Here is a 26,312-nt window from a genome sequence, read left to right as displayed (position 1 = left end):
TTCGGACAAATTGTGGGGTACCCATCGGGAAACTAGCTTTCTTACACAAAGTTCATTATGTAATATCGACTGAATTGCACTCATTCTGATACTGATAACAGCTTGAATCTGCTCGTATGTGACATGACGGTCAACTAATACAATAGTTCGCACAGCTGCGATGTTTTCAGGCGTGACCGATGTTCTTGGTCGACCTGTAGAAGAAACAGTGCTGAGCGACACACGACCGCGTCGGAACTCGGCATACCAGCGGTATATTGTCGTTTGACTCGGTGCTTCAACATCATAAATCGCAACAAGTTCACTGAGACATTATCTTGAGATAAGCCGCGACGAAAATTGTGATAAATTATGGCACGAAAATGTTCACGCGTGAACTCCATTTCTGTCAACGACATGTCAACTTTAAACCAACATAGTTTTTGTTTTTGATCTTTTTTTTACTTGTATGAATGTCATTAAGTTTCTAAGAGGCCAGTATTCAAATTCTAAAAAAGGTTTTATGTAACTCAATCAGAAATATTCTATTCCCGATCATTTCAGTGTGCCCCCGTAGTAGGTATTATGAGTACCTCGTTTTTTGTATAATACGTTTTCTTTTGTGATAAAATAAAATATTTTTATTTGTATTACTGCCATTAAGACCAATTCAAAATTTATTTTGATCAAAATATAGCTTTTGTTTTTTGCATTAGTATAATTTACATTTTTTGGAAAAAACACCATAACTTGGATATGATACTTCGTATCAATATACAACTATGTTTTATTATTGCCAGATATGCTAGTAATATAGCAGTAATAAATAAATTCTCAAATAACTATAATATTATATATTTAGTACCTGCTCTCCCCTACATAACTGAGACCTGTCTGAACCGGAAGTATATACACAAATTATGTCCAATAGGGGTCTGCAGAAGGATATTTCTTATGATGCAATCTATTCTTTATCAGACTCAATTGTTCAAAACATTGACATTACATTAGTTACCTGTTTTGTACTTTGACATGTCAAAAGCTTTTGATCGAGTGTCCCATGACATTATTAACGACGATGGAAACACTGCTATGCCGGAAGATCAGTTCTCACACAAAACTGTTCAGCTAGCTGTTTTCCTAAGACGTAAGGAAGCAAGCCGAATGGCATACATCCCATCATGTTCGGAACGTCTGCAGTTGAGTTGAAGCCGGCTCTAACATGTTTATTCCGAATGCATAGTCTGAGACTCATGGAAGTGAACCCTTGTTCCATGCGTTCCCAAAAACTGAACAACGGTCGCCAGTAAGACTTTCGCCATGGCCCATCAGCTGGCTGTCTACTGGTATACCTAACACAGCTGGATGGCCGCTAACAAAAGAACAGGAGAAGGCCTGGCAGTTAGGTTAGTCTGGATATATGGAAGGCCTTCGATCATGTATGGCGCAAGGAGCTCCTGTCGAAGCAGCAGCTTCTTCACAGGACGCATCATACAGGTCGTTATCGATGGAAATTGCTTGAAAGCAAACCCATGAACGCTGCTGCTCCCCAAAATACCACAGGCAGCCAGCGGGCTGGATTCTAAACGGGAGAGTCTCTAGGAAACGCTACTCTCCTGGTGTAAGATATCTTTAAATACCTCTGTCATAGTATGGTGGAAGGATGGGGGAGGGAGGCTAGGTTGGAGATAATAAAGTGACTAAGCGCTTGCTAAAGATTCGTAGCCTTAGGAATAATTCCAAATAAAACAATCGTTTTAGTGGCATGGAAAATCTTTATTGAAGTAAATATATTTATAAAGTCAGTACAATTTAAGTTCAATAGTTTCCAAAAATATTAAAGTGCAGGTTGCTGATCACCTGGCAATGTTAAATATGATTATTTCTTAATTAAAATACAAGCTAATATTGAGAAAACTGTAATATGTGAATAATAACATGTATATACCTAAATAAAATCATGACAAAAATATATTTTAGGCAGGCTCTGAATTACACTGCTCTGTGCTGTTGTCATCCTGGCCACAGTTCACGATAATAAACTTAATTAATAAAAACCGCAAGTCACGTGAAAATTTGCACTCGGTAAAAGAGTTTAAACAATATCCAAATTCCCAAGTAACATCAGCGGTGAAAAAAAAATTATGCAAGTCAGTACCCCAACTAGTTCACCCTTATTTAGTTACACCCTTGTTCGTACTGTAGGGCAAAGCCCTAGTTGGCTCACTACTCGATACGCCAATTGGGATCCTCACTTCCACATTAAAATGAATTTACAAACTACGCAATATATAGTCATGTATACAATATTACTAAGTGTATGAATGTATAATAATGTAAATACATTTTCATGAAAAAAAAAACATAAATAATATCATGGAATATTCAAAGAGCCAAAATATTTGAGATTAACACTACCTCATTACCGTTTACTTCTAAGATCTAGGCACAATGCTGCAGAAAATTCTGTAAGTAATAACAATATCTTCGTTGATAGTGGGGGCAAAGTGTTATAGTAACTCGACACCAAAACACTGAAGACATAATATAAACTGCCAAGTATGAGGCCAAATCCAAGTGATCCCAACACCTATACGAACAGAATAACTGGACACCAAGATTTTTGCCAATTGTCTTTTTTAATTTAAGAGCAGGTTCAATCTAGCAGTTACAATAATGACTCCAGAGCCAGTGTGCCGTGTGTATGCTGACGGTACCCCGTACTGCTAGCACTTCACGCAGCTGCAGTGAAGACAAACAACTACCTCTAATAAAAATTATATTTATATTTCAAATATTTGCGGAGGGTATTGTCGGTTAGATATATTAAATGTTATTATTACTATCATTTTCAAGTCCACGTTGGATACAAACACTCAAAGTGGACCACTACTTAAGTTTAAAATACTTTTAACAGAAAAAAACCATTGAGCAATATATTCCTATGAGAATATAATAGACATTTGCTCGGCTGCACCAACTCTACGAAAAAACGTGAAACCCTAATAATATCAATGTGAATGCACACTCCACAAATGTCTTTGTTAATAATTAATAATAGTATAATTAAATTAAGAATAATGAAATCTTTGGATCAAAAACAAAAAATGCACTTGAAACATGCACCAATCACACAAATTACTTAAAAATTTCAATTGTAATAAAAACATAAAAACCACAGGGAACTTAAAATTGAAACTTACTGAATACACTTAAAACTAAATTAAGACTGAAAACAAAAGCCATTCAATTGAAAGTAAGAAATATACGAAATAGATAAATAAGAAGCAAGTGTACCTACTGAGTCGCATTACGACAAACGTGGGCACGAGAGTCCAGTTTGTTGTACACCTCGACATCAATAGGACACACGCGTAATGCAAGCTCAGATCCGGTATGATATGTTTGTTATACTGAACAATTTGCAAACAGATCCAAATGGCCGCTCGTGAAACATTATGCTTACAGTTAAAACAATTTACTAAAAATAAGACACTACAACACGTACATACATACCAAGAATTGTATATTAAAATATTTGTACTTTTACTGACTAAAGGAAAAACATTGGCAACTGCTAATAATCCTACAATTGTAAAAAAAATAACTTGTATAATGTAGATTGAAAATGGTCATCTCAAATTCGTTCACTCTATGTGGAATGCAATTAGAATTCTTTAACAATATTAAAAGGTATAATAATATATTAAATTTTTATAATCAGCTCAACAATGTATATAATCTATAATAATTTAAAAGCCTAGACCCAAACTGTGATATTTATTGCACAAGCACTCATGTGGCTTACAATTCCGACGGGAATAGAGCTCACAACCTTAATAAATATATTGGTTATTTGAACAGGGGAGAGACCAAACTAATATGGCGGTGGTAAGGTGGGACGAACACAAAGCACGAACGATGTCTATAGCTACTCTAATGATACAGTCGTTAACATGAGTAGGGATGATACATAAGTCGAGCCGGTGATCAGCTGTCCGTCACCCGCACCGCACCCCCTCCCACGGTCAATTAGCACGGTCCCACGTGATCCGAGATACAATCCGCCGACATGAGCTGTGCTGGAGTACCATACCATACATGGGCAATACGCCCACCTCCAATAGGGAGGTACCACGGGAGCTCCCTTGTGCGCTGCGAACCCTACCGATACGTTAGCGTCGCGACTCGCGTGCCACACGACGACAACTACATCTACTCAAGTAATTTATTGCTGGATACATAAGGGAATATAGATTCGAGACAAATATATTTACCAAAAATTGCTTTAAGTGTATATTATATAGGTAACTTTAAGATTTCCAAGAAAGTCTACTGTACTGTACTCTAATGATAATTATTATCGTGTAACGTCAATGGACAATAGATACCATTCGACCAGCCATAACCTCATGACTAAGTGCTCACTCTTTACAGCAACAATGTACAGCCGCGTGAGACGGACAATATCAACCGTCTTACTATCTAATTAACAACGCTAAAACAATGACACCCTTGACAAACTTGCCATATTGTTCTTTGTATACATCAATAATTGAAAAATGCTATCACCTACTAAAACGTCTAAATCGACACCTACGTAAGATAATGTATGGCAAGAATAAAAGGAAATACTTTCAATGTAATCGACTAAACGAGTTTAAATGTAAGATAATAAAATGATAATACTACCGCGAACCCGCAGTCACCGCGAGCCGGTTCCGATGTCGACAAGGTGACACGAACAATGTTAACTTCTAATTTAGTAAGTGATATTGAAGTTCACATGCAAAATAGTATAACTTGTAAAATTATCCAAAACTTATCACACCACTCTTTAATAATTAATAATATAATGCAACCCTAAGCAATATCATTAATAGCGTCAAACGCTCCCGTTGGGGCTCCTATTGCTTGTATTTCGGTTAATTTAACGAAACCAATCAACACACAATCATTTTGATCAATAGACAACGAATAATAATGAATTTTTAATAATTTTAAAACCCTGAATATTATTAAAATAAATTTGCAACAATAATTATTTTTACAAATATTCTTTAAAATAATAATTACTATGTGCAGGCACAAATATCGTAAGAAAATAATTTGGCAGTAAAAATTCGTAATTCTAAAGGCCAACCGCACTGGCCATAAATACTATTCAAATATAGGCCTGGGACGTATAGTTAAAAACAATACAACAAAATGCGAAATAAAGAGAGTATTAATCACACATTAAAAATCCGCAAAGCTCGCAGACCCAACCGTTTACTTATTACAATTAAAATAAAGAAAATAAAATTCCCTAATACTATCGGGACAAAAATCCTGAAACAAATAACTTAAAAACAATAAGAAAAAAAACCCAAAAGTTACTCACTAATAAATAAAGGATTCAAGAGTTATCGCAACTTGCGAGTCCGAGCGGCCGACACACAACCCCCGCATCCCGCCCGCACCCAACTGACCCAACAACGACCTCGCACCGAGTTGCTACTTGCTATATTACTTCCTTCTGTTATTGCTTATATCACATTAAACATTTCTAATGTATTGATTATTTTTAAACCTGTTAATACACAACAAGTAAACAAATATTACTAATTAAGTACATAAAGATAAGATTACAATATATTTAAATAGTGAATGGCTACGGTATTCGTGTTGTAAATATGCTTAATGACAATACGGATATAAGCATCTTAAAATGTAAATTTGGTAGAAATGTGAAACAAAATATATCACCTGCGAGACAATCAGGAACATAAAAAATACTTGTTATTTTCTTGAAGAGGTTTTTCTTCAATGTTCTAACTTCGAACAAACGGGAGTTAGAGAGCATTGTTCAAAGAAAACGTAGCGGAAAATATCACACTCAATTTTAGTGACCTTATAAGTACTCAGAGAAAAGCAACATAATATATTGCTACATGAGAATAATGGCTATCTTTTTTTTTCTCTTAATTTTTTTTTTTGCTTTTTTTTCCTCTTTATGATAGTTACGTTTTTAAATCGCTATCTGTAATAATTGTCACTATGAAACGCCAAAGTATTTGGAAGACTAGACGACAAATGGAGTTCCATAACCATTATATTCATTTATAATGCGTATGTGACAGTGAACAAACGGGGATAGAATATAATATTGTTAAATCCACATCATCTACAGCCTAACATTACTTTTACGAACATTTAATTCCAAAATTTCAAACGTGGATATCTATAAAAATATATAATATTTGGCAAACTGATCGAACTATTGAGTTATAATTTGTAGAAATAAACTTGTTTATGGTGGCATATTCATGTTTTTGTAAGACAATCACATCGACCGTCCACGATAACCTACTTATTTGTTCAACATTATCTTATTATATTATAAGTGTTAAGCATTGTACAAACCCGCTACTCAAGTTTGTGACATTATAACATTTTTCTAACGACTATAAAGATTAACAAACACCGAAGCGGTCGAGTGACATGCCGTGTGAAGATGCCACAATAAACCTTTTTCATTGTACACCACTCAATATAGTATATACGATAAATTTTGATTATTTTAGAGGCATCTTATGTTCCAATTTACCAATTTCAAGACAAGCAAACTCTATGTAGCCTCAACGGCCTAAACCATGGAAAACATTCAAATATAGGCTCTCAAAACAAGAGTACATGAAAAAACATTTTGTATAGACACAAGAATTTCTGTAAAAGGTAAATATATTTTTAACGGACAATATATAATATTGTATAAGCAATTAACCTAAACTAGATGGCACGTTATATTTTAGTGTCGCCTCCTTTGGTCAAAGACTAAAACAATTTTAACAATAAACTCAATTGTGCGTTGAACACTAGACGATGCCTCAATGGTTGTAGCCCGAAAAGTAAAAAAATGGCAACCAACATGGTGGGACAGTCTACTCTACACTCGTCTGGATGAGGCGACACCTTCACGCAGACTCCTAATTGACATGTTACTATTTACTTCACTCGAACTAGGAACCATACCAGCTGCTAATTTAGAAATTAAATTATAATAGATCCAGTCAACAGCCAGATACATTATTCAATGTGCAGTAACATCATACTCGGTAGTTTGGTTCAATTATAAATACATGCCTTTAAAATGGAATTTTGAATAAACATTTGTAAAATTCGTTGCACCTCTTGAGAATAACAATAATAACAACTACTAAACAGTTTTACGTATAGTCCAAACACTACCAAGTATGCAAAAGCTTACCAATATTTTAATACTTGCACGTAATATACTTGGACTGGATATTTGTATAAAATATATAAATGATATTAGCCTAAACTTTGGATTTCCTGTTACTATAACTAAATGCAATGATAAAAATACGCAAGTTTCTCAGTACTTTGGGATTAATAACAAACTTATCCAATAGCAGTGACTCGATCCAACAGACTATGTGATATAATAATTAAAGTTAATAATATGTTCAACAAGAAATAATAGGAAATGATCTACGAATGTGGTACACTGCGTATGGAAATAAACAAGACTAACCTGAATTTACAAAATAAATAAAAATAACAAATAAGTAGTCAAATACTGTTAAGCGAAATTGTTAAGCTTTGTAAAATCAGCAATTAAAAATAAAACAAATAGGGAATAAATGTGAGATCTTGTGTAGTATGTAGACTTACAGCCATCCACTTGTTCCTCAGACAATGTAAAGGGTGTTGAGGACTAGAACGTGGTGATTATTCTTAGCCAGGGTGACGATGTAGCCTTCCGAAGTGATCTTCAGGCCACAGCAACGGGATACCTGGGTGGACAAACATTTATTACTAACTAGTTTTACGTTACCGACACAAGATGTATTATGATCGTTAACTGTTGTTTCTCCAACGTCAAACAAAATAATATATGATACACATATAAACCCCTACGCAGACTGGGATGGCATAGCAAGGGATTTAAATTTTAACATTTTACAACTGAGACACATCAACACTCGATCAAACGCTACTGAAGACAAAATGTGTATCGGGGAGCAGGGTCTGCCAAGGCATAATTTGTCGTGCCGTGAAGACGCGGGAATGCCGCGTAATCTTAGCGGCTAGTGTGCGCTGACTGACAGCAAAATCCCTTGCCATCCCGTCCCGGTCTGCGTTATGCATGCGTGTATGCGGCGTTGTGTTTTAAGCACACCACCAGCAGACTCCGCACTAACCTTGACGTACGGACACTCAAACTCCGTGACGAGCACGCCGTCGCGGGAAAACACCGCGACGTGAAACTTGTTGCCATGCGAGTCGCCGATGAGCACGTCGCCGGCGTCCGACACGTCGATGCCATTCGGGAAGTTGGTCACGTTCTCGCAGCCGATGCGACGCAGGAACCTGCCCTCAACGTCAAATACCACCACGCAGTGACCCTTGAAGTCGCACACGTAGAACTCTTTGCCTGAGACATCATTTCATTATACACTAACATCATAAATATGCATATTTATTAATAACATTCTGAATTATTACTATTACTTGTTTTTTTTTTGTGTGTAGGTTTACATCACCATAAGCGCACATTGTCATTGAACTTTGTCAATTCCTGGTTTTTTCGTGGGTATTGTTTTAACATTGTTTATTTGATTCACAAAAATAAAATATTTTATTATAATATTGTTATTATTATTAATTGGTCAATGGTCAATGGTCATTCCCGCGGAATTGCTGAAATGTTCGGCAAGTCATAGAGAAGAACAGAGTAAACGGAGGGCTAAGCGAACAAATGTGTCGATCCACTCACAGCTTAAGACAAAAACCCGTCTGTCCACGATATGCCACCAACGAATTCTTTCGTATTTGGCCACATAGTGCAAAGGGGTAATGAGAGCCTGGAGAATTTGATCGTAGTTGGGAAAACAAATGGCAAGCGAGCCCGAGGCCGATCACCTACCAGGTGGAATGACCAAATAAAAGACTCCAGATCCCCGAGGTTTAGCTCCGTCGTCAGTGCTGCGATGGACAGAAGTTTATGGAAACAAATAGGTCACTCCAAGTGTAGACCACTTGTTGACCACGATCCTCAGTTATGAGGTAACGACTAGAGAGAGAAATGGTACACCCTTATATATATATCTAATATACTTAGAATATATTAGCGTATAGTCGTAACCAATTTTCTGTGTTAGTCTCGAAAGTCGTGGAAGCATCATGAACCGCCCCCCACTTGACATATCTAGATATCATTAATCGGGATTACATCTTTTGGGTATGAGAGCGGAAAAAGCGGGGGAAAGTCAGGGGGCACACATTCTAAGCAAGATAAAAGAAATGCCTTTCAGCCCGCTCTAAATCTTTGTCCAAGGATTCCATTTATAATGAGATTATAGTCCGTTAATATGCCCTGTATATAATATTATCAATTTGATTGTTGTTTTTACTCTTTCACACATCTTAACCTATTATCAAGCAAACATCATATTGTCAGGGCTACAGAAAAGCAAAGGCCAATCCATCACTGATTTGTTACTTACCATTGATGGCAATGTCGGATGGCTCCCGCATGCACTCACTGCAATCAAACCAGCTCATGAGGTCTCCTTCTTCAGACAAAATAAACACGGTAGGTGTGACACTGTCGACTGCCACAATAAGACCCTCTGCAGTCACAGCCAGACCAGCTACGATGTCGATGAAGCGAACCTTAAAAGACAGATACAGTAAGTACTTCTTTTTTGTTATTGACACAAAAATGTAGGTACTAAATATCCTATTATTTCATTTAACTTAAAAAAAAAAAACATTTTAATGTTGGAGCAGAATTCTTGAGGTCAAATAAGATTTTTTTTTATAATAATATAAAAAAAAAATGAACAAAAGATCTAGTGAGTATTTTTTTAGCGAAGAAGAGAACAAACGAGCGTACGGTTCACCTGTTGTAAAGTGTTCACCGCCGCTCACATATCTTGCAACACCATAGAAATCACAGGAGCGTTGCCGGCCTTTTACCCTTGGTTTGCCAGTGAAGTCGATTGAGTCTAGTTTTGAACAAACACGTTTTGCCGAGGAAAACTCCAGAACAAAATCGACGACTTCATTCGATTTCTAGCCTTATTTTGTTATTAGGAAGTGCTATTTGCCATTGAACTTATAATGCAATGAAATCGATTGAGTCTAGTTTTGAACAAACACGTTTTGCCGAGTAGAACTTCAGAACAAAATGGACTTCATTCGATTTCTAGCCTTATTTTGTTATTAGGAAGTGCTATTTGCCATTGAACTTATAATGCAATGAAATCGATTGAGTCTAGTTTTGAACAAACACGTTTTGCCGAGGAGAACTTCAAAACAAAATGGACGACTTCATTCGATTTCTAGCCTTATTTTGTTATTAGGAAGTGCTATTTGGCGTTGAACTTATAATGCAATGAAATCGATTGAGTCTAGTTTTGAACAAACACGTTTTGCCGAGGAGAACTTCAGAACAAAATGGACGACTTCATTCGATTTCTAGCCTTATTTTGTTATTAGGAAGTGCTATTTGCCAATGAACTTATAATGCAATGAAATCGATTGAGTCTAGTTTTGAACAAACACGTTTTGCCGAGGAGAACTTCAGAACAAAATGGACGACTTCATTCGATTTCTAGCCTTATTTTGTTATTAGGAAGTGCTATTTGGCATTGAACTTATAATTAGAGATGAAACGGATATACGGGAACTATCCGGTATCCGGCCTATCCGGCGGCCTTAATACTACTCGGCCGAATACCAGATAACTACCTACTATTCGGCCGGATAGGCATCAGGCCGAATTAAAAAATATCTTTATAAAAAAGTATATTTTTAAGTAATTATTTTCTTTATTTGGTTTTAGTTGTAAATTTTTAATCACACCATAGTAAATGAATGTAATAGAAAAAAATTAATTAATTAGTACTCATACTGCACTAAAGGCAAATTATGTTGGATAAATATTAATTTCTCTGCATTGAGAGGTAGGCAAGCGGTTTCGCTTCTCTCAACCGAATCTAACCGAGTCTACTCGATCGTTCGCGCGCCGCCTACGCAAGTCTGTGCTTGTGTGTGCGATATACATCAAACGGCTAAGTTCCGCCGGATATCCGGCGGCCGGATATCCGGCGGCCGGATATTCGGCTATTCGATACACATATACATAATATACCTAATAGTTATATATATACCTAATATACATTTAGCTAATAGTTACATTTTATAGTATGTATACACACACGAACTCGCCCTTTCGCGGGTTTCAGTCGGGTGCAAATAGTCTTAAAATACTTTTTTTATATCTTTTTGGTCTATGATATACAATATATTATACATAAATAAGAAGCTCTTTTTTTTATTTCATTGTCATTCTTAAGGAAGTTATTTTTGAACAGAAAACATACTAGGTAATCACGACATAAAACATAAGAATTTTTGCATTTATTTAGATGATTTTCCTACTTTTGAACTTTTCATCGTTTCGTTTTGTAAGGTATAATGTACACGTTTTTATAAATAACCTAAAGTATTATTATTTAATAAAAACTAAATAGAATTTCCTATCGTTCAATATATAAATAAAATGTTGACTCATTTATCTAAAGTATAACTATTTTTCAACTTTTTGTCGAAAGAAATGTCAGTGTAAAATAAAATAACAACACAATACAAAAAATAAGCAAAATATAAGAAATCTTTTGATACAGGTACAATAATACTCGTAGGTCGATATGTGATGTCGAAGGCACGCGTTTGTCAATCTCGCAGTACTACACGCGACATTCAACTGTAAAGAGCGACGGTAGAAAGGTGTACGCGCTTCTTTTGAAGGTACCCATGTCGTATTGTCCGCAAAACATCGCACAAGAAAGCTCATTCCATAGATAGGCTGTATATGACAGCATTCATCAGTTATACTCAAATATAATAAAGAAATAAGTCCTGGCTTATGACATTATTGTCCTAGCTATGAAATACTTCAGATAAATATATAATAACTTACAGCGATTTTTTTAAGGAAGTGGCCATTCTTTGTGAATATCTGCATTCGTGAGCGCTCGTTACCGCGATCACAAACGACAAATTTTCCCGTTGCTCGAACCACGGCCACCTTTCTTGGATACCACAACTGGCCTTCTTCCTTACCCGCTATTCCAAAGTTAAACTTGTGGTTCCCAGATTTATCGAACACCTGAAAAAGCATTAATTTAAAGCATTTCCAGCAAAATAACTGAAATTAAATAACAATGTTATTCAGTTAATTTTCAGATCAGATATGGAATTATTTTTAAATAATTTACTTCAGGCCTTTGTCCAGCAGTGGACGTCTTCCGGTTGACGATGATGAATTTAAATTAATACGATCGCTAGCTCCAACTTCGTTGATACTATAGAATAGGGTTAAGGTATTGCGAAATGACAAGAGACATAAATACGGATTTAATTCAAACCTTTCTAGAAAGAATTTACGGCGATGGACTCACGCACAATTTAATTTATAATAGTTTTGGTAATATTCTGTTCTATGCGCTAGCAGCACTAAGTATCCACATCACAAAAAAAAAACTCTATCAAAAGTCAAGCGCCATAAGTCACCTATGTTTTAACTTTGATTTAATAGCAAAAGTACTAAGTATAGGAAACTGTCTCTGAATCGAACAGGCTTATGAGAAACCAAAAAAAAAAATTATAGGTATTTGTCGATTAACATAATATTATGTAACACATTTTAAAATATCAATTGAAAATAATGTTTTTCAGGGTGAAGATGTTGTCTAAAGGTTTGAATCAAAACATGAACTCAAGTAACAACCCTTAGCCGAATGCCCTACTCTCCCCTCTATTGATCCTTATAACCTCGATGACACTTTGTCAGTTATTTTACAATTTTGCCCAGGCATGTTTATTAAATATCACTACAGAGGAAGTAGTGTGTTGACTATAACTGTAAACTACTAAAGTAGCCAGCTGTCGCTTATATCTAAATGGTAGGTATAGGCTACCATTAGTTAATTTCAGCTTATAATTAATGAATTTATTTGTATCAAATAAAATTAAAATTTCACTATTGTGGAATGTCGCATTATACAAAGTTGTATTTAATTGAAATATTTTTCTATTTTGCTCCTGTGACAAATCCAAGGAGTATGGGAATGTACACATCATCACTTTGGATTTGGTGTTATTGCAATTATTAATTAGTTTGTCTACATTTTTAATAAGGTCCTTATTTCTAACGTTATGCGTGTTATTAGCAAACATTATACCTATGATAGTTTTATGTCTTGCATTTATTTTTCGGTATGGAATTTATGAGGTTAATGAGACTTATATTGGATTTACATCTATTTATCACCTGACAATTCTTTGCATGGACCACCGGATCGGAGGCCCGTGTTACTATATGCGGGGTGGGTTTTAGCTATTTCCTTAAATTTTAAATATAAGCTACTGGAACAAAGTCTATTTAAATATAATTAGTATTTTTCCACAGGAAAGCAGGTTTGTTAATGTTAAGTAGTATTGATAGTTTAAAAAAAATGCCTTGTTTTCTCTTCCCTTATTGATAACATGAAACAACATTTATTTTAGTAAAATTCGCTTTCTTTAAAGCTTTATCTCTTAGGTCTATCGTAAGTTTGAAGATGCGCAGTATAGGTGGGCCACTTATTTTAGACCTTCTGATTGGAGCATGAAACTAGAATAGCGTTAATAATATGGTGGTTAAAAGCATCAACTATTTGATCCGAGATCATTTAAACTGTCGATCAGATGCAAGGAAATTAAATTAGGGTCAGATTTGAATAAAGTTATGGATATCATGGAGTTATCAATCGAATCTTGTAGTTTTGATATTTTTATATAAGATATCTAAAAAACATTGTGTGACTACTTCGGTCTATGTTATGGACTTATATACTTTCTGACAATTGGATGGGATATCTGATAAATACACATAAATTGTGACAGGAGATTATAAAGTAAATTTTAGAACATACCGTTATACGATGATTGTTGGTATCGGCTACAATTATATCTTCATCATTTCCCAGGCAAAAGCCATGGGGGGAATTGAATTGACCCTTTCCACCTCCTAGTTGGCCGAATTTAAATCTAATGTGCATTGCAGTCGCTTTAGTGGCGCGAACAAGGGGCGCAGGTGGAGCCACCAGGGCCGCTTCCTCAGCAGCAGTCAGCAAGGGCCTTCCTGGAGATACGCCACGGGGACCAACACTGCTAATATTGCTCACACTGCCAACTCCACCATATCCATTCACTTCTGAAATTTGAAGATCAGAACCGTGTTGAACAAATCGGTGTACCTATTTTCTTTTCAAAAAACTTGTTATCTTACATCATAAACCTATATATTTTAAACATGTATGAATCCAGACTATAAAGTGGACTATAATATGAGCTGTTTGTACTTAGGTATGCGTTGAGCGTTTTCCACAATATGATCATTAAGTCTTCCGAAAAGCTATTTTACCAGACTCTTGCCGCCGAATTTCACCATCGCACTACAAGTTACAAAGTTCAATCCATTCTCGCCACCTGGATGCATGTCTTTATTTGTCATAGGGCAATTCTCAAAGAACTTTCTTCCACATACAACCTATTTGTGGATCAAACTACTATCCGCAGTGTTGCGGGATTATTATAACTAAAAAAGACTAAGCCGTCATCATCATCGTAGCTAGTGAAATTAATGGGCAAATGAGACTTAACATATTGTTTCAACGTGACGAGCGCAATTGTAGTGCCACTCAGAATTTTTGGGTTTTTCAAGAATCCGGAGCGGCACTGCATTGTAATGGGTTTGGCGTCTCAATTACCATCAGCTGAACGTCCTGCTCATCTCGTCCCTTATTTTCATTAAAAAAAAATCAAAGGCTGTTGCAATTATTTCGGTATTCCAAAAAAAGCAGGAAAAGCATTAGTCACAACATCAGGTGACACAAAGGCTAGTTTTACTTCCATTACTATACTAAATCAGTATTTGAAAACCTACATACCTGTGTTTAATCCCAGTTTAGCAAGGGCTTGCAAGTTGTTATAAGCTTGTGGAGAATTCAGATCACCAGCAAGTAGCTCAGCCAGAGTGAATGATGGAGCCGGGGATGCATGAGGTGTCGGAGGGACCCCATCCTTCTCTGCAATACTAGCCAGTTGTTGTAAATTGTATTCAACCATTGATGACAATGCGGGAACACCTCCAACCCCAGAGACATTGTTTACCCCCACTACTCCTGGAAGTACACCAGCATTCGTCACGGGACCAACACCCGGCACAGGCCCAATTGCTGGAACACCTATTCCACCACCAACACCTTGTAGACCAACCATCCCAACTCCTGACACACCAGTAACACGACGTACGTTGCCCATAGGAAAATCATCAAACACAGGTGCATTCGTCACAGATACCGCAGGGGAATGAGAGTTAGAAGCTAAAGGCATTATTGCTGATGATTCACTCATGCGTTTCCTCTCTTCGGCTTTAGTAGTTTCTGTGCTGAACGCACCAAACGTATCCTCGGTAATAGCATCGAATTTATCCATGTTCGTGACAAATTCTATGGAGTAATCTACGTCGAACTCAGGGGCTCCTTCCAACAGGCGAGCAAATTGTGTTGCGACAGTTTTCTTTAACATTACGATTTCTGTGCCATCACCACGTCTTAATAATCGGGATGTGAATTGGCAAGCACAATCTATGCGCTGAACTGTTTTGTCTACACGATCAAAGAGATCCATTACTTTCAATTCCCTTTCCTTATGTAAGCGCTCCAGTTCTTCCAACGCAATTTCACGGCGCCTCTCCAAAGCTGCTTTATAAGCATGAAATGCATCATTAATGACATTTTCAGCATCATCTCGCTGACGCTGCAGGTCACCCAAAGCATCATCAAGTCTTGCGGATGCACTCCCAGCAGCCATAGCTCGAGCATTTGCTTCCACTATAAAGCTTTGCAACTCCGCACGTAAATTAGGTTCAGCATCGACTATGCGCTCACAATGGTGCTCTCCAATTTTGTGGTCAACTGTTAGACATTCAGAGCACGCACCTACTTCACATTCGCAACAGTAAAATTTTAAGCTCTCTCCTACATGACGGTTGCAAAAGATGGGCTTGTGCACTGCAGACTTTTCCTTAGATGATCTTAAAGCATCAAATGGTACAACATGATGGTTCTCAAAACATCTCATAAACTCATGAGCAGAATTGCAATTAGAACACAAGAAATGAGAGCAATCAGTACATCTGGCAACTGCAGGCTCCTTACTCTTACAACAGGTGCACACCACTGATTGGTCCATTGATGAAACATCCAGAATATTAGTGATGACATAATCCGAGGGAAGGCAGGAAGCTCCACCAACAGGTATCTAAAATTAAAGTTTTGAGATAATAATAAATTAATCACTAAAATAAATGTATTTCAATTATGTATCAAAGAATACCTTAGTTTCCTGCTTGCAAAGAGGACACTCAATGACTATATCATATTTGAGAGAATCTCCAGCCTCATTAACCATTAGTTTGTCTATGCATGCTTCACAGAAAACATGAAGGCATGATAATACCCGAGGGCTGTATAATTTATTCCTACAATGAAATTACAAACAATTATGCACTAATTAGAACACCCAATGTAATGAAAACTGATTGATGTAATTGAACTAATTAAACACATACTCGCAAAGCTTGCAATTTTGTTCTTGTTTGCCATTATCAGAAGGTTCCAAAGAACCCTCATCTGCAAGGCTAACAAGGCTGTCTCCGTACAGCTCCCCATTCATCTCCTCCATTGTGACTTCACAACCACTCTTACACTGATAACTGACTCTTCAACAACAAAAACCTGAAAAATTCATCCATAATTTATTTTAGAATCTTTATTATTTGCTAGTTAGTGTTAGTACTTAAAAATTCAAGATGAGACAGGCAGAACCATGACCACATGATAATATGTGATGGACCTAACAGATTAAATTTGCCATGGCTAGGCATTGGTAAAAATAAAATTCATGTTTTCTCCACTTTTATTCACATTGAAGAAGGACAAATAGCACATATTCCTTAAATATTTCACTTGATAACATAGCAATCCAATCAACATATTATCTTGATAATTACTTTTAAAAACTATTTGATTTCATAGGCGCAGACATTCTAATTGAAGTGAATGTTGCCAGTTTAGTAATTGGCAAGAAAAATGAACATCTTATGTTATAGTAATCAAAGTTTACTAACTACAATTTAATGTTTCACTAACTAAATTAAAGAGAAAAATTAAAAAATACATATAGGTAATTTTTAGTGTCCGTAAGTTGTTTCATCTCCTGTTAATAAATTAATACCTGCAGAAATGTGATCCTCAAACAAGCCTCACATAATTAATAGATGACACACTGTCTGTAACTATTTTATTGTTGATACTAAAATTATAATGTTTTAAATTGAATGAATACTTCCATTCAAAATTCACAACAACAAAACAACAATATTACTCATCTATTGTTTCAATAAGTTTTTAAAACATGAAAATTAAATCTCTAATATTTTCTTTGGATGGAAATGTTAACTATAATTTAGGTTTGCAGACAATTGGAATAACCTGTGACATAATGACAACAACTGATGAATAAAAAAATCATTGTCAGTGCAAATACATAGTGGAATAAAAGTGGCGGAATTCTCCATGAGGGTAGAATCAAACTGTAAATTAAAAAAAGTTTGGCTCATCTATGATAAAAAACAAAACTGTAAGTAATGAGTTTTCATTGAGAATTCATTGGTTCATAAAGCAAATTGTGCACTCCTAAAGATACACAATTTGAAGTAACAAATATAAATTTTACTTTTGAATTTACTTGTTTCTTTCACTAATAAAATTAAACTAAAGAATTCAACTTCAATTTATATATTGCTCACACAATATATTTATTGAAGATTAATAAGGAAATAAGATAGTTTAATAGTATTATAATTACCATATTTTTAAAACTCAAAACTAAAAGATGATTTTACTTCTACAACATTGAATTCATAATAATGATGTCCAGATCCATGTATATAATAGATAAAAACCATTTCCATAACATATTTTAAACAATAAGTTCTTTACAATGTCCATCAGTCACACAAGGTCACAATCAATTAATTCAAAACAAAATATATATGACCTTAAAAAATAAATAAAATAAAATGTTCATTCACTTAAAAACAAGAGGTGTTCATAATGGCTATATATTAAAATCGCTTTATAGCGATACACTATTTTTAAAATGTCTATAATTTTTTAAGCTATAATAATATATTATTTGGGTTCGTAGAATGACGCGTTTTGACTATTGTTGCAGAATGAAGCTGTATCGTGTGCTGTTAAATCTTATCCTAAACGTTATTGCTTTGCACCTAACCATTTTAATTGTTAATTACTTAATTTGAAAAATTAAACTTTCGTAGTTTTTACACACTTAGGACTGACTAAAATTATTATTTATGATAAAATATATTACACCTAGAAGAATTTAAGATTCAGAAAGGACTTAGACAGGGGGACCTTTTGTCAACCCAAGTTATTTACAGCAGTATTAGAGCAGATCTTCAGAATTCTTAACTGGGAAAGAAAAGGTCTTATCATAAATGAAGAATATCTACATCATGTACGATTTGCAAGTGACAGTACTATTGAGTGAGAATACCACAGCAATACCACGAAATGATCAATCAATTAGATGAGGAAAGCACAAAACTTGGGTTGACAATGAATACATCTAAAACAAAAGTCCTAACAAATGAACTAAAGGCAAAAATTTATTTAAGAGATACAAGCATAGAGTCCAATTAAAGGGATTGGTAACTCCTGGAAACGCTACTGACTGGTCATTGAAGGTGATCATGAATATTAAGGAGACTCCAGCACAAGAAAAAGGTAAGAATTTAAACACCAGCCTAACACCATGTCCTATGGATGATGCCAAACCTGGGCCCTTACAAGATAAAATATGAGAAAACTAGAAGTATGCTAAAACAGCAAAAACCCTATTGGACCATATATATATAAAAAGTGCCTATTGGACAAAAAATTAATGCACAGAGAAAGACTAACGGACATAAGACAAAAAACAAAGGTGATCCCAATAACAAAAATTGTCCAAAAACTTAAGTGGAGATGGACGGGTCATAAGATCAGAGGTCCAAACAAATGGTCACAGAACTAACCCATTGGTACCCCAGAGATGCAAAAAGAAAGAGAGTCAGATAGATACTAAAGTGGGAAGATTAGACTAGTTTGATAAATACTATATTATATTATATGCCTGAATAAAAAAAGGTCCATAGAGTTAAAGACTAAAGAAAGTCAGTATAATTATGTGATAATTAAATCACATTTTTCAACTTACGTTATTGAAATAAAAGGATTAAAGCTTAAGAAAATATATTGAATTGTAATAAACTCTTGAAGTATGCTTAATGTTCCTGAAGAATATTATATTAATGTTACATTATTTTATGTAACATATTGTGACATTTATGAATAAAATAGACCATTTTACAATTTTTAAACTAATTATTACACCTCTATAATATAGAACTAATATACTAACACCACCAGGTTATAATTATAAATAAAATTACATTACAAGCAATTATATATTAAGAATATAATATATTACCACACACTATATATTGTGTGTATATAAATTCATAAATAAAATATTTTGAAGATTAATTTGATATATATATATATATATATATATATATATATAATAAAAGTACATCAAGGTAATAAAAGATTACTTATCTTTCTAAAGATACTCATCCTTCTGCCAAACAATTTTCAACTTTTTTTTTATGCAATCATGTTATTTAAAGATTAGAATACACCCATTATTAAAGTAATCTAGTCACATTTGAGAAACACATTCATGCCATTACTAAGACTACGGGTCAGCTGGGCCACTCTAGTAGCAAAGCAAAAAGCCTTTCTTTGGGAGTTTACCTGGTTATATAAAAGGCATAATCAATTCTGTAAGAATAGTGCCCAATAACAAGACAATATGATAAAATCTAGCATCTTATCATTTTGTTAATGTTAACAACATACTTACCTATTCATAGTTACTGGTTTTTATAGTTGCCTTTATGACAGGGTATAAATATTACTAAAAAATATACTTTTTTACACATTAAGATGTGTAAAAAAGATTGCAACTAACATAGAACAACCCCTTTAGAATAATAATGCAGGTTGTTAGCTTACATTTTAACCAAATTTTTAGGACTTTAATACTTAATAAGTTTTATAAAATACCAATACAAAAATGACACATTCAAGAAAAACGACAAAAGTAATTCAGTTATTTAATTCATTAAAAAGATGCCATTATGTATAATATAAGAAACCTGTAAAAACGCAATGCACCATGCATGCAGCAGACAATGGCGAAAAGTCGATAAATGGATGGGGTTGTTTCTAAATCAGTTAAATGTCACATAGAATTATAAAAATAAATCAAGCAACGGGAAACTTGCAATTTAAAGGATTTACTAACCTTTTAGCGACAATTATTCTTTAAATAAAGATTTTTCAGCGTAGAATATTCTACCACGCCGTAACTATGAAAATATTCATCACTATTTAGGTAAATAAATAAAAAATGAGCATCGAGCTGTTTGACAAAATTTGAAATATTATAGTACTTATTTTGACTCTAATAAAAATTAAAAACTAAAGTTTTGTTACGTTCTCATTTTAAAAAAGGCCAATGAAAACTAAAAACTTCACTTCACTGCATAGGTTTGTAGGTATTGATTTTATCAATTCCTTCAAGTTCCTACCGTCGGCGCTCGCTCTTATTCGTTCATCGTTGGTCATAGTCCAGAGACAGGCAGTTTCGGTTTATTCAAATGTTCTCTGTAGACAGAGATAAAAGACCACAGTAAACTAATGTGGGGAAAAAGGGCGGGAAACTTAAGATCGGTCGCACGTAATTTTAATAATTTTTCATTTTATTTTTAAATTTCATGTAAATATTTAGATATTTTGATCAGATAAGTTGTAGTTTGTATATATTTTAGTAGTTAGTTTTTATTAAAGTGTTAATTTGTGTAAATTTCATCCTATTGGTAAGTCTTCTTTTCTTCACTTTTCTATAATATGATGGACCCCACGGATGATCCTGGGGGGACAGCCCCTGATATAGGTCATGTAGTGACAATCTCTAATAATGACGAAGGTAGCACTATGGATACAGATGGTTCTGTGTCTCAGACATCTAGTGGCCGTAAAAGAGTGTCAGCTCGACCCAGAATATGCAGACACTGTAATAAAAGACGACGAAAACACCGTGGTGATAAGAAAGATATTAAGGAAAGTGATTGCAAATGTGTAGACATTACTGACAAACAAATTCTTTCCAAAGTCGATTCCTGCAATAATTCTTCTATAGTAGTAGAGACAATACAAAAAAATAACACAGACACTCCACAACAGCCACAGCCCCCTGTTGCAAGGCTGTTATATAACTCATTAGATGCTGCTCCTTTTGTTGTACACATTCAGAAACAGTATTCATCTCCCGATGATAATGTTACTTTACATCCAGTTACATTTGGTCGTTTTCTCAAAAGAAATTCTATTAAAAATATTGTGAATGGAAGTTTAAAAAGGATAGGCCGGAATAGGTTATCTATTTCTTTTTCTAAGTACCAAGATGCAAATGACTTTGTTGAAAACAAAAATTTAGAAAATGAAAAATATAAGGCTTTTATTCCATCATTTTCTGTGAGTAGAATAGGAATAGTCAGAGGAGTACCAGCTGAGTGGTCTGAAGAGGAAATAAAAGATAGTGTTTCTGTTCCTATTGGCTGTGGTCCAATCATAAAAATTAGGAGAATAAAACGAAAGATGATGATTGATGGACAAAACCATCTTAAATGTACTGAGTCTGTGGTATTTACTTTTGATGGACAGTTTTTGCCTAAACGAGTATATATGTGCTACACTTCTCTTACTGTAGACTTGTATATATATCCTACTATTCAATGCTACAATTGTTGTCGGTTTGGTCATGTGAAATCTCAATGCAGATCTAAACCAAGATGTTTTAGATGTGGTCAAGGACATAGTGGTGATAACTGCTCTGTTCAAGATGATTTTATATCTTGTTGTTTATGTAAAGGTTCCCATATTGCAACTGATAAAAAATGTTTAGAGTATGAAAGACAAAGAGCTATAAAGGAATCAATGGCTAAAAACTGTATTTCCTATTCAGAAGCTTCAAAGATACATCCATCTGTCTCTCGAATTTCATATGCAGATACATTACTCTCATCACCTAACATCACTCCTAATACTTTTCCAACCCAGCATCAACATTCAACACCTAAAGCTATAAACAATACTTCATATAAAAAAACTGTTTTTGTTAAACCAAAGCCTCCACCTACACTTAGCAAAGGATATGACAAATCTGCTCACCAAGAAATTTTAAGGGATTTTAATATACCCCCTCTAATGGATGTGCATTAATTAACAAAGAAAATGAAAATCCTTTGGAATCCTCAGTAATTGATTTAATTATTTCTCTTATAAAATCTCTTAGTCAATCGAATGAATTTTCACCGTCCAACGCTGCCTTATTAGTTTCTGCAATTACTCAAATTTATAAACCAAATAATGGACAAAGTTCTTCAATGGAATTGTCAAATCATCACTCCTAAAAAAAGTGATCTTATTTATTTATTAAATAAATATAAACCTTATATCTGTGCTCTTCAAGAGACATGGTTGAAACCAGGATCTTTATTTAAGATTCGAGGTTATTCATGTCTCAGAGAAGATCGTGTGGATGGGCATGGCGGAGTAGCCATGCTTGTGAAACACCCTCTTTCCTTTTCTCTCTTCTCTATTCCTTCTCACAGTAATGATTTTTCTATTATTGCTGCTTTAGTTGAAAATATCTGTTATGTATCTATTTATATACCTCATCCTTCTTCTGCAATCTTAAATGAAATTAAAGATATTATTTCCATTCTTCCGAAGCCTTTTATGATCCTTGGTGATTTTAACTGTCGCCATGAATCCTGGGGTTACTTATCTTCTAATAGTTATGGTAACACATTAATAGATATATTTGATTCAGTGAATTTGTGTATATTAAATGATGGTCGTCCTACACGACGTTCTCATCCTGACGAGGGCCCAAGTGCTCCAGATTTAACAGTCACTACACCTAATCTTGCTTCTTCTTTGTCCTGGGATCCGTTACAATCTACTTTTGGTAGTGATCACTTCCCACTATTATTATCATTTCCAACCTGCAATAATAACAATAAAGTATTACATAAAACTTATTCTCCTCGTTTAAAATATAAGCTTAATGATGTTGATTGGGATTTATATAAAGATCTAATAAAAAACAAAATTATTACACTTCCAAAAATTTATCCAGGTACAGAATCTCAGTGCGCAGATTCTTTAGCAAGAATCTTTATTGAGGTTGCCAATGAGATATTTCCAAGTAAAAATAGCTCTTTGGGTTTTATTCCTTCTCCTCCTTGGTGGGATAACGAATGTACAGAGGCAGTAAAGAGAAGAAAATATGCTGAAATTACATACTGTCAATGCTCCACTGATGAGAATTTTGAAATTCTTACAAAGAGTATGTCAGAAACTTCAAAATTTCTAAAGAAAAAGAAATTTGATGGCTGGAAAAATTTCTGCTATTCAATATCACCTGATGTCAAACCATCTCTTGTATGGCAAAATATAAGAAGGTTTAGATCTGCATACAAAGATTCATCTCCAAAATCAATCCCTTTTCATTTAGTTAATAGCTTTTTAGATAAATTGGCTCCACCTTTCGTTCCTGAAGACTTAATAATTGGTTACCCTGTAATAAATATAAATAATGATAATTGTTTTGGTTTAAACAGTATATTTTCTCTCACTGAACTAAAAGGTGTATTGTCTCATGTTAAGGATTCTGCTCCTGGACTGGATGGTATTCCGTATTCCTTTATCTCTCATTTAGATGATGATGCTTTATTTTATTATTTATCTCTTATAAATTCCATAGTGACATCTGGTAACATCCCCTCCACGTGGAAACGTCAAGAAATAATTCCCGTACTGAAACCTAATAGGTGTTCTTCAGACCATTCTGCCTATCGCCCAATCGCACTTTCTTCTGTTTTGATGAAAATTACAGAACATCTTATAAAAAATCGTTTTGAATGGTTTGTTGAGCATAACGGTCTATTATGTGAATCCCAATTCGGTTTCAGACGTGGGAAAAGTACTATTGATAGCTTAAGTATATTCATTTCTGATATTCAATTATCATTTTCAAATAATAAATCAGTAATAGCTGCGTTCTTAGATATAAATTGTGCCTATGATAATGTCGTTATAAGTATTTTAAAGAGTAAGCTTTTACAACTTAATATACCTCTGCTATTAACAAATTTTATCATAAACATGCTTTCCGAAAGATACATAATCCTGAAACTAGATGACAGGAAGTCAATTACTCGACTTGTTTCAAAGGGCCTCCCCCAGGGATCAGTACTTAGCCCAATATTGTATAATATTTATACACACGATTTAAAATCGTCACTTAATTGTGTAAATGTTCTTCAGTATGCTGATGATCTATTAATTTACTGTCGTGATATTTCTATTGAAAAAGCTAGTTCTTCTATAACACAACCGCTGATAAATTTAAAAACTTGGTTGGACTTAAATGGCCTTGATCTATCACCTGAAAAAAGTACAATAGTTTTATTCACGAGATCAAGAACTCCTCCTCCTATTTCTATATTTTATGAGGGTTATCAGATTCCAGTTAAAGATAATGTTAAGTTTTTGGGAATTGTCTTAGATTCGAAACTAACTGGTATCCCACATTGTGATTACCTAAATGCTAAATGTGAGCGTACTCTTAATATTTTAAGATGTCTGTCAGGTGTTTGGTGCGGTGCGCACCCTTTTTGCATGAAATTGCATGTGTTGTTTGTATGGATCCCCAGCCATAGCGACATTCCTGGTAATATAAAAGCAGACCAACTAGCTAATGAAGCCGTGGTCGATGGCGACATTTTCCCTTATAAAGTTTTTTGCCAGGATCTAGGTGCTCTTCCTATAGTTCACCTTCAGGATTGTTGGAATAGACTTTAGACTGAAACTGGTCAATCAAAAGGCAGGAAATATTTTAACCTTCAGCCACTTATTTCATTTAAACCATGGTTTTTCCGTGCCAAATGCAATAAGTTAGTATGTTCTTCTATCATAAGAATGCGTTTGGGTCATGTTTGCACTCCTGTTCATCTTAATTGATTAGGCATTGTATCTACTGACATGTGTGAATGTGAATCCGATAAATGTGATCTAGATCACATTTTCTTTTCATGTTCTCTATACGACCGCTCCTCATTCCTGAATGATCTAATATCTCTTAATGTTCCTTTTCCTACCTGTATATCCTGTCTAATTATGTATCCATGTAAATTTTATAAAATATTGTCATCTTTCATTCTTCAGAATCATATTAAAGTTTAAATATTTGTAATGTTGTGTAAGTAGCAAGTATATATGTATATTTATGAAATTTTTAATATCCGTTTCAATCCTTTTTCTACTTATCTGATCCTTTCCCGTGTTCCGTATCCTTTTTTAACTTAGTTTCCCAATCTTTTAATTTACGTTATTGGCAAAAAGTAAACGCTATTGCCAAAAGAAGAAAAAAAAAAAAAAAAAAAAACTAATGTGGCCAAAAATATTGTTACAATCAAACATAAAATGCGTTTCTTAGGTTAGAAATTTCAGTCAATTCCCGCGGCTTCATAATTTTTTTCGAGAAAAGATGAAAAGGTGTATTTAAAGAAAACAGAATTGAGGGAGCTTATTGTCTTACACAAAGTGGGTAGGCATGTACTATGGAGGTGGATGATGATAATTTTCAAGACACTTAAAATTTCAAACAAACAATTCGTAGTGAGTAGGCCTGTTGCATTCCATGTGTAGGTCGAAATTATTGTAAGTACGTGCGGCGACCTATACAGATTACAGAGTGCCGAGTGGGTCAGCCAGTAGGGACTCACGCAGTGAGCAGTGATACAGGCGCGAGCTTTGTTGTCGCCTACTTCACAGATCCGACCGATATTATAAAAATGGAGAAAAATAAATAAAGCAAAGCATATTAAGGGTCACTGCAATCCAAATTTAAATTTCTTAAGCTTTCGAAAGATGTCGAAACAATCTAATTAAAAGTGATTATTATTATAATGATATTATCATTCATGATAGCTACCTATTTATTTCCTA

At 34.6% G+C, this 26,312-nt stretch overlaps 1 protein-coding gene and 1 long non-coding RNA gene across 2 annotated transcripts; both read right to left on the bottom strand.

Moving 5' to 3' along the window:
• Positions 1–1,734: 1,734 nt before the first annotated feature.
• Positions 1,735–20,809, bottom strand: LOC126970620 (brain tumor protein). Its single transcript, XM_050816666.1, has 9 exons — positions 20,539–20,809; positions 16,673–16,838; positions 16,438–16,582; positions 14,988–16,362; positions 13,971–14,251; positions 11,975–12,163; positions 9,492–9,660; positions 8,187–8,419; positions 1,735–7,778 (listed from the first exon to the last, which is right to left on the bottom strand). Exons 2-9 carry the CDS (start codon positions 16,783–16,785, stop codon positions 7,674–7,676), a joined length of 2,610 nt encoding a protein of 869 aa, XP_050672623.1. The 5' UTR covers positions 16,786–16,838; positions 20,539–20,809; the 3' UTR covers positions 1,735–7,673.
• A 1,727-nt stretch (positions 20,810–22,536) lies between these two features.
• Positions 22,537–24,404, bottom strand: LOC126970684 (uncharacterized). The gene is made up of 3 exons (XR_007730680.1): positions 23,420–24,404; positions 22,747–23,305; positions 22,537–22,634 (listed from the first exon to the last, which is right to left on the bottom strand). It is a non-coding gene; the product is annotated as an uncharacterized LOC126970684 (long non-coding RNA).
• Positions 24,405–26,312: the final 1,908 nt, after the last annotated feature.

The sequence above is a fragment of the Leptidea sinapis genome, chromosome 21, assembly GCF_905404315.1.
Source record: "Leptidea sinapis chromosome 21, ilLepSina1.1, whole genome shotgun sequence".
Lineage (NCBI taxonomy): Eukaryota > Metazoa > Arthropoda > Insecta > Lepidoptera > Pieridae > Leptidea > Leptidea sinapis.
Note: the sequence above shows the minus strand (reverse complement) of the source record. Positions and strands in the feature narration are given on the sequence as shown.

Coding starts and splice junctions, on each gene's coding strand:
- LOC126970620 (XM_050816666.1), bottom strand. CDS start 16,785: ATGGAGGAGATGAATGGGGAGCTGTACGGAGACAGCCTTGTTAGCCTT. Junction 16,583..16,672: donor CAAAATTGCAAGCTTTGCGA/GTATGTGTTTAA, acceptor ATTTCATTGTAG/GAATAAATTATACAGCCCTC. Junction 7,779..8,186: donor TTGAGTGTCCGTACGTCAAG/GTTAGTGCGGAG, acceptor TTGTCCACCCAG/GTATCCCGTTGCTGTGGCCT.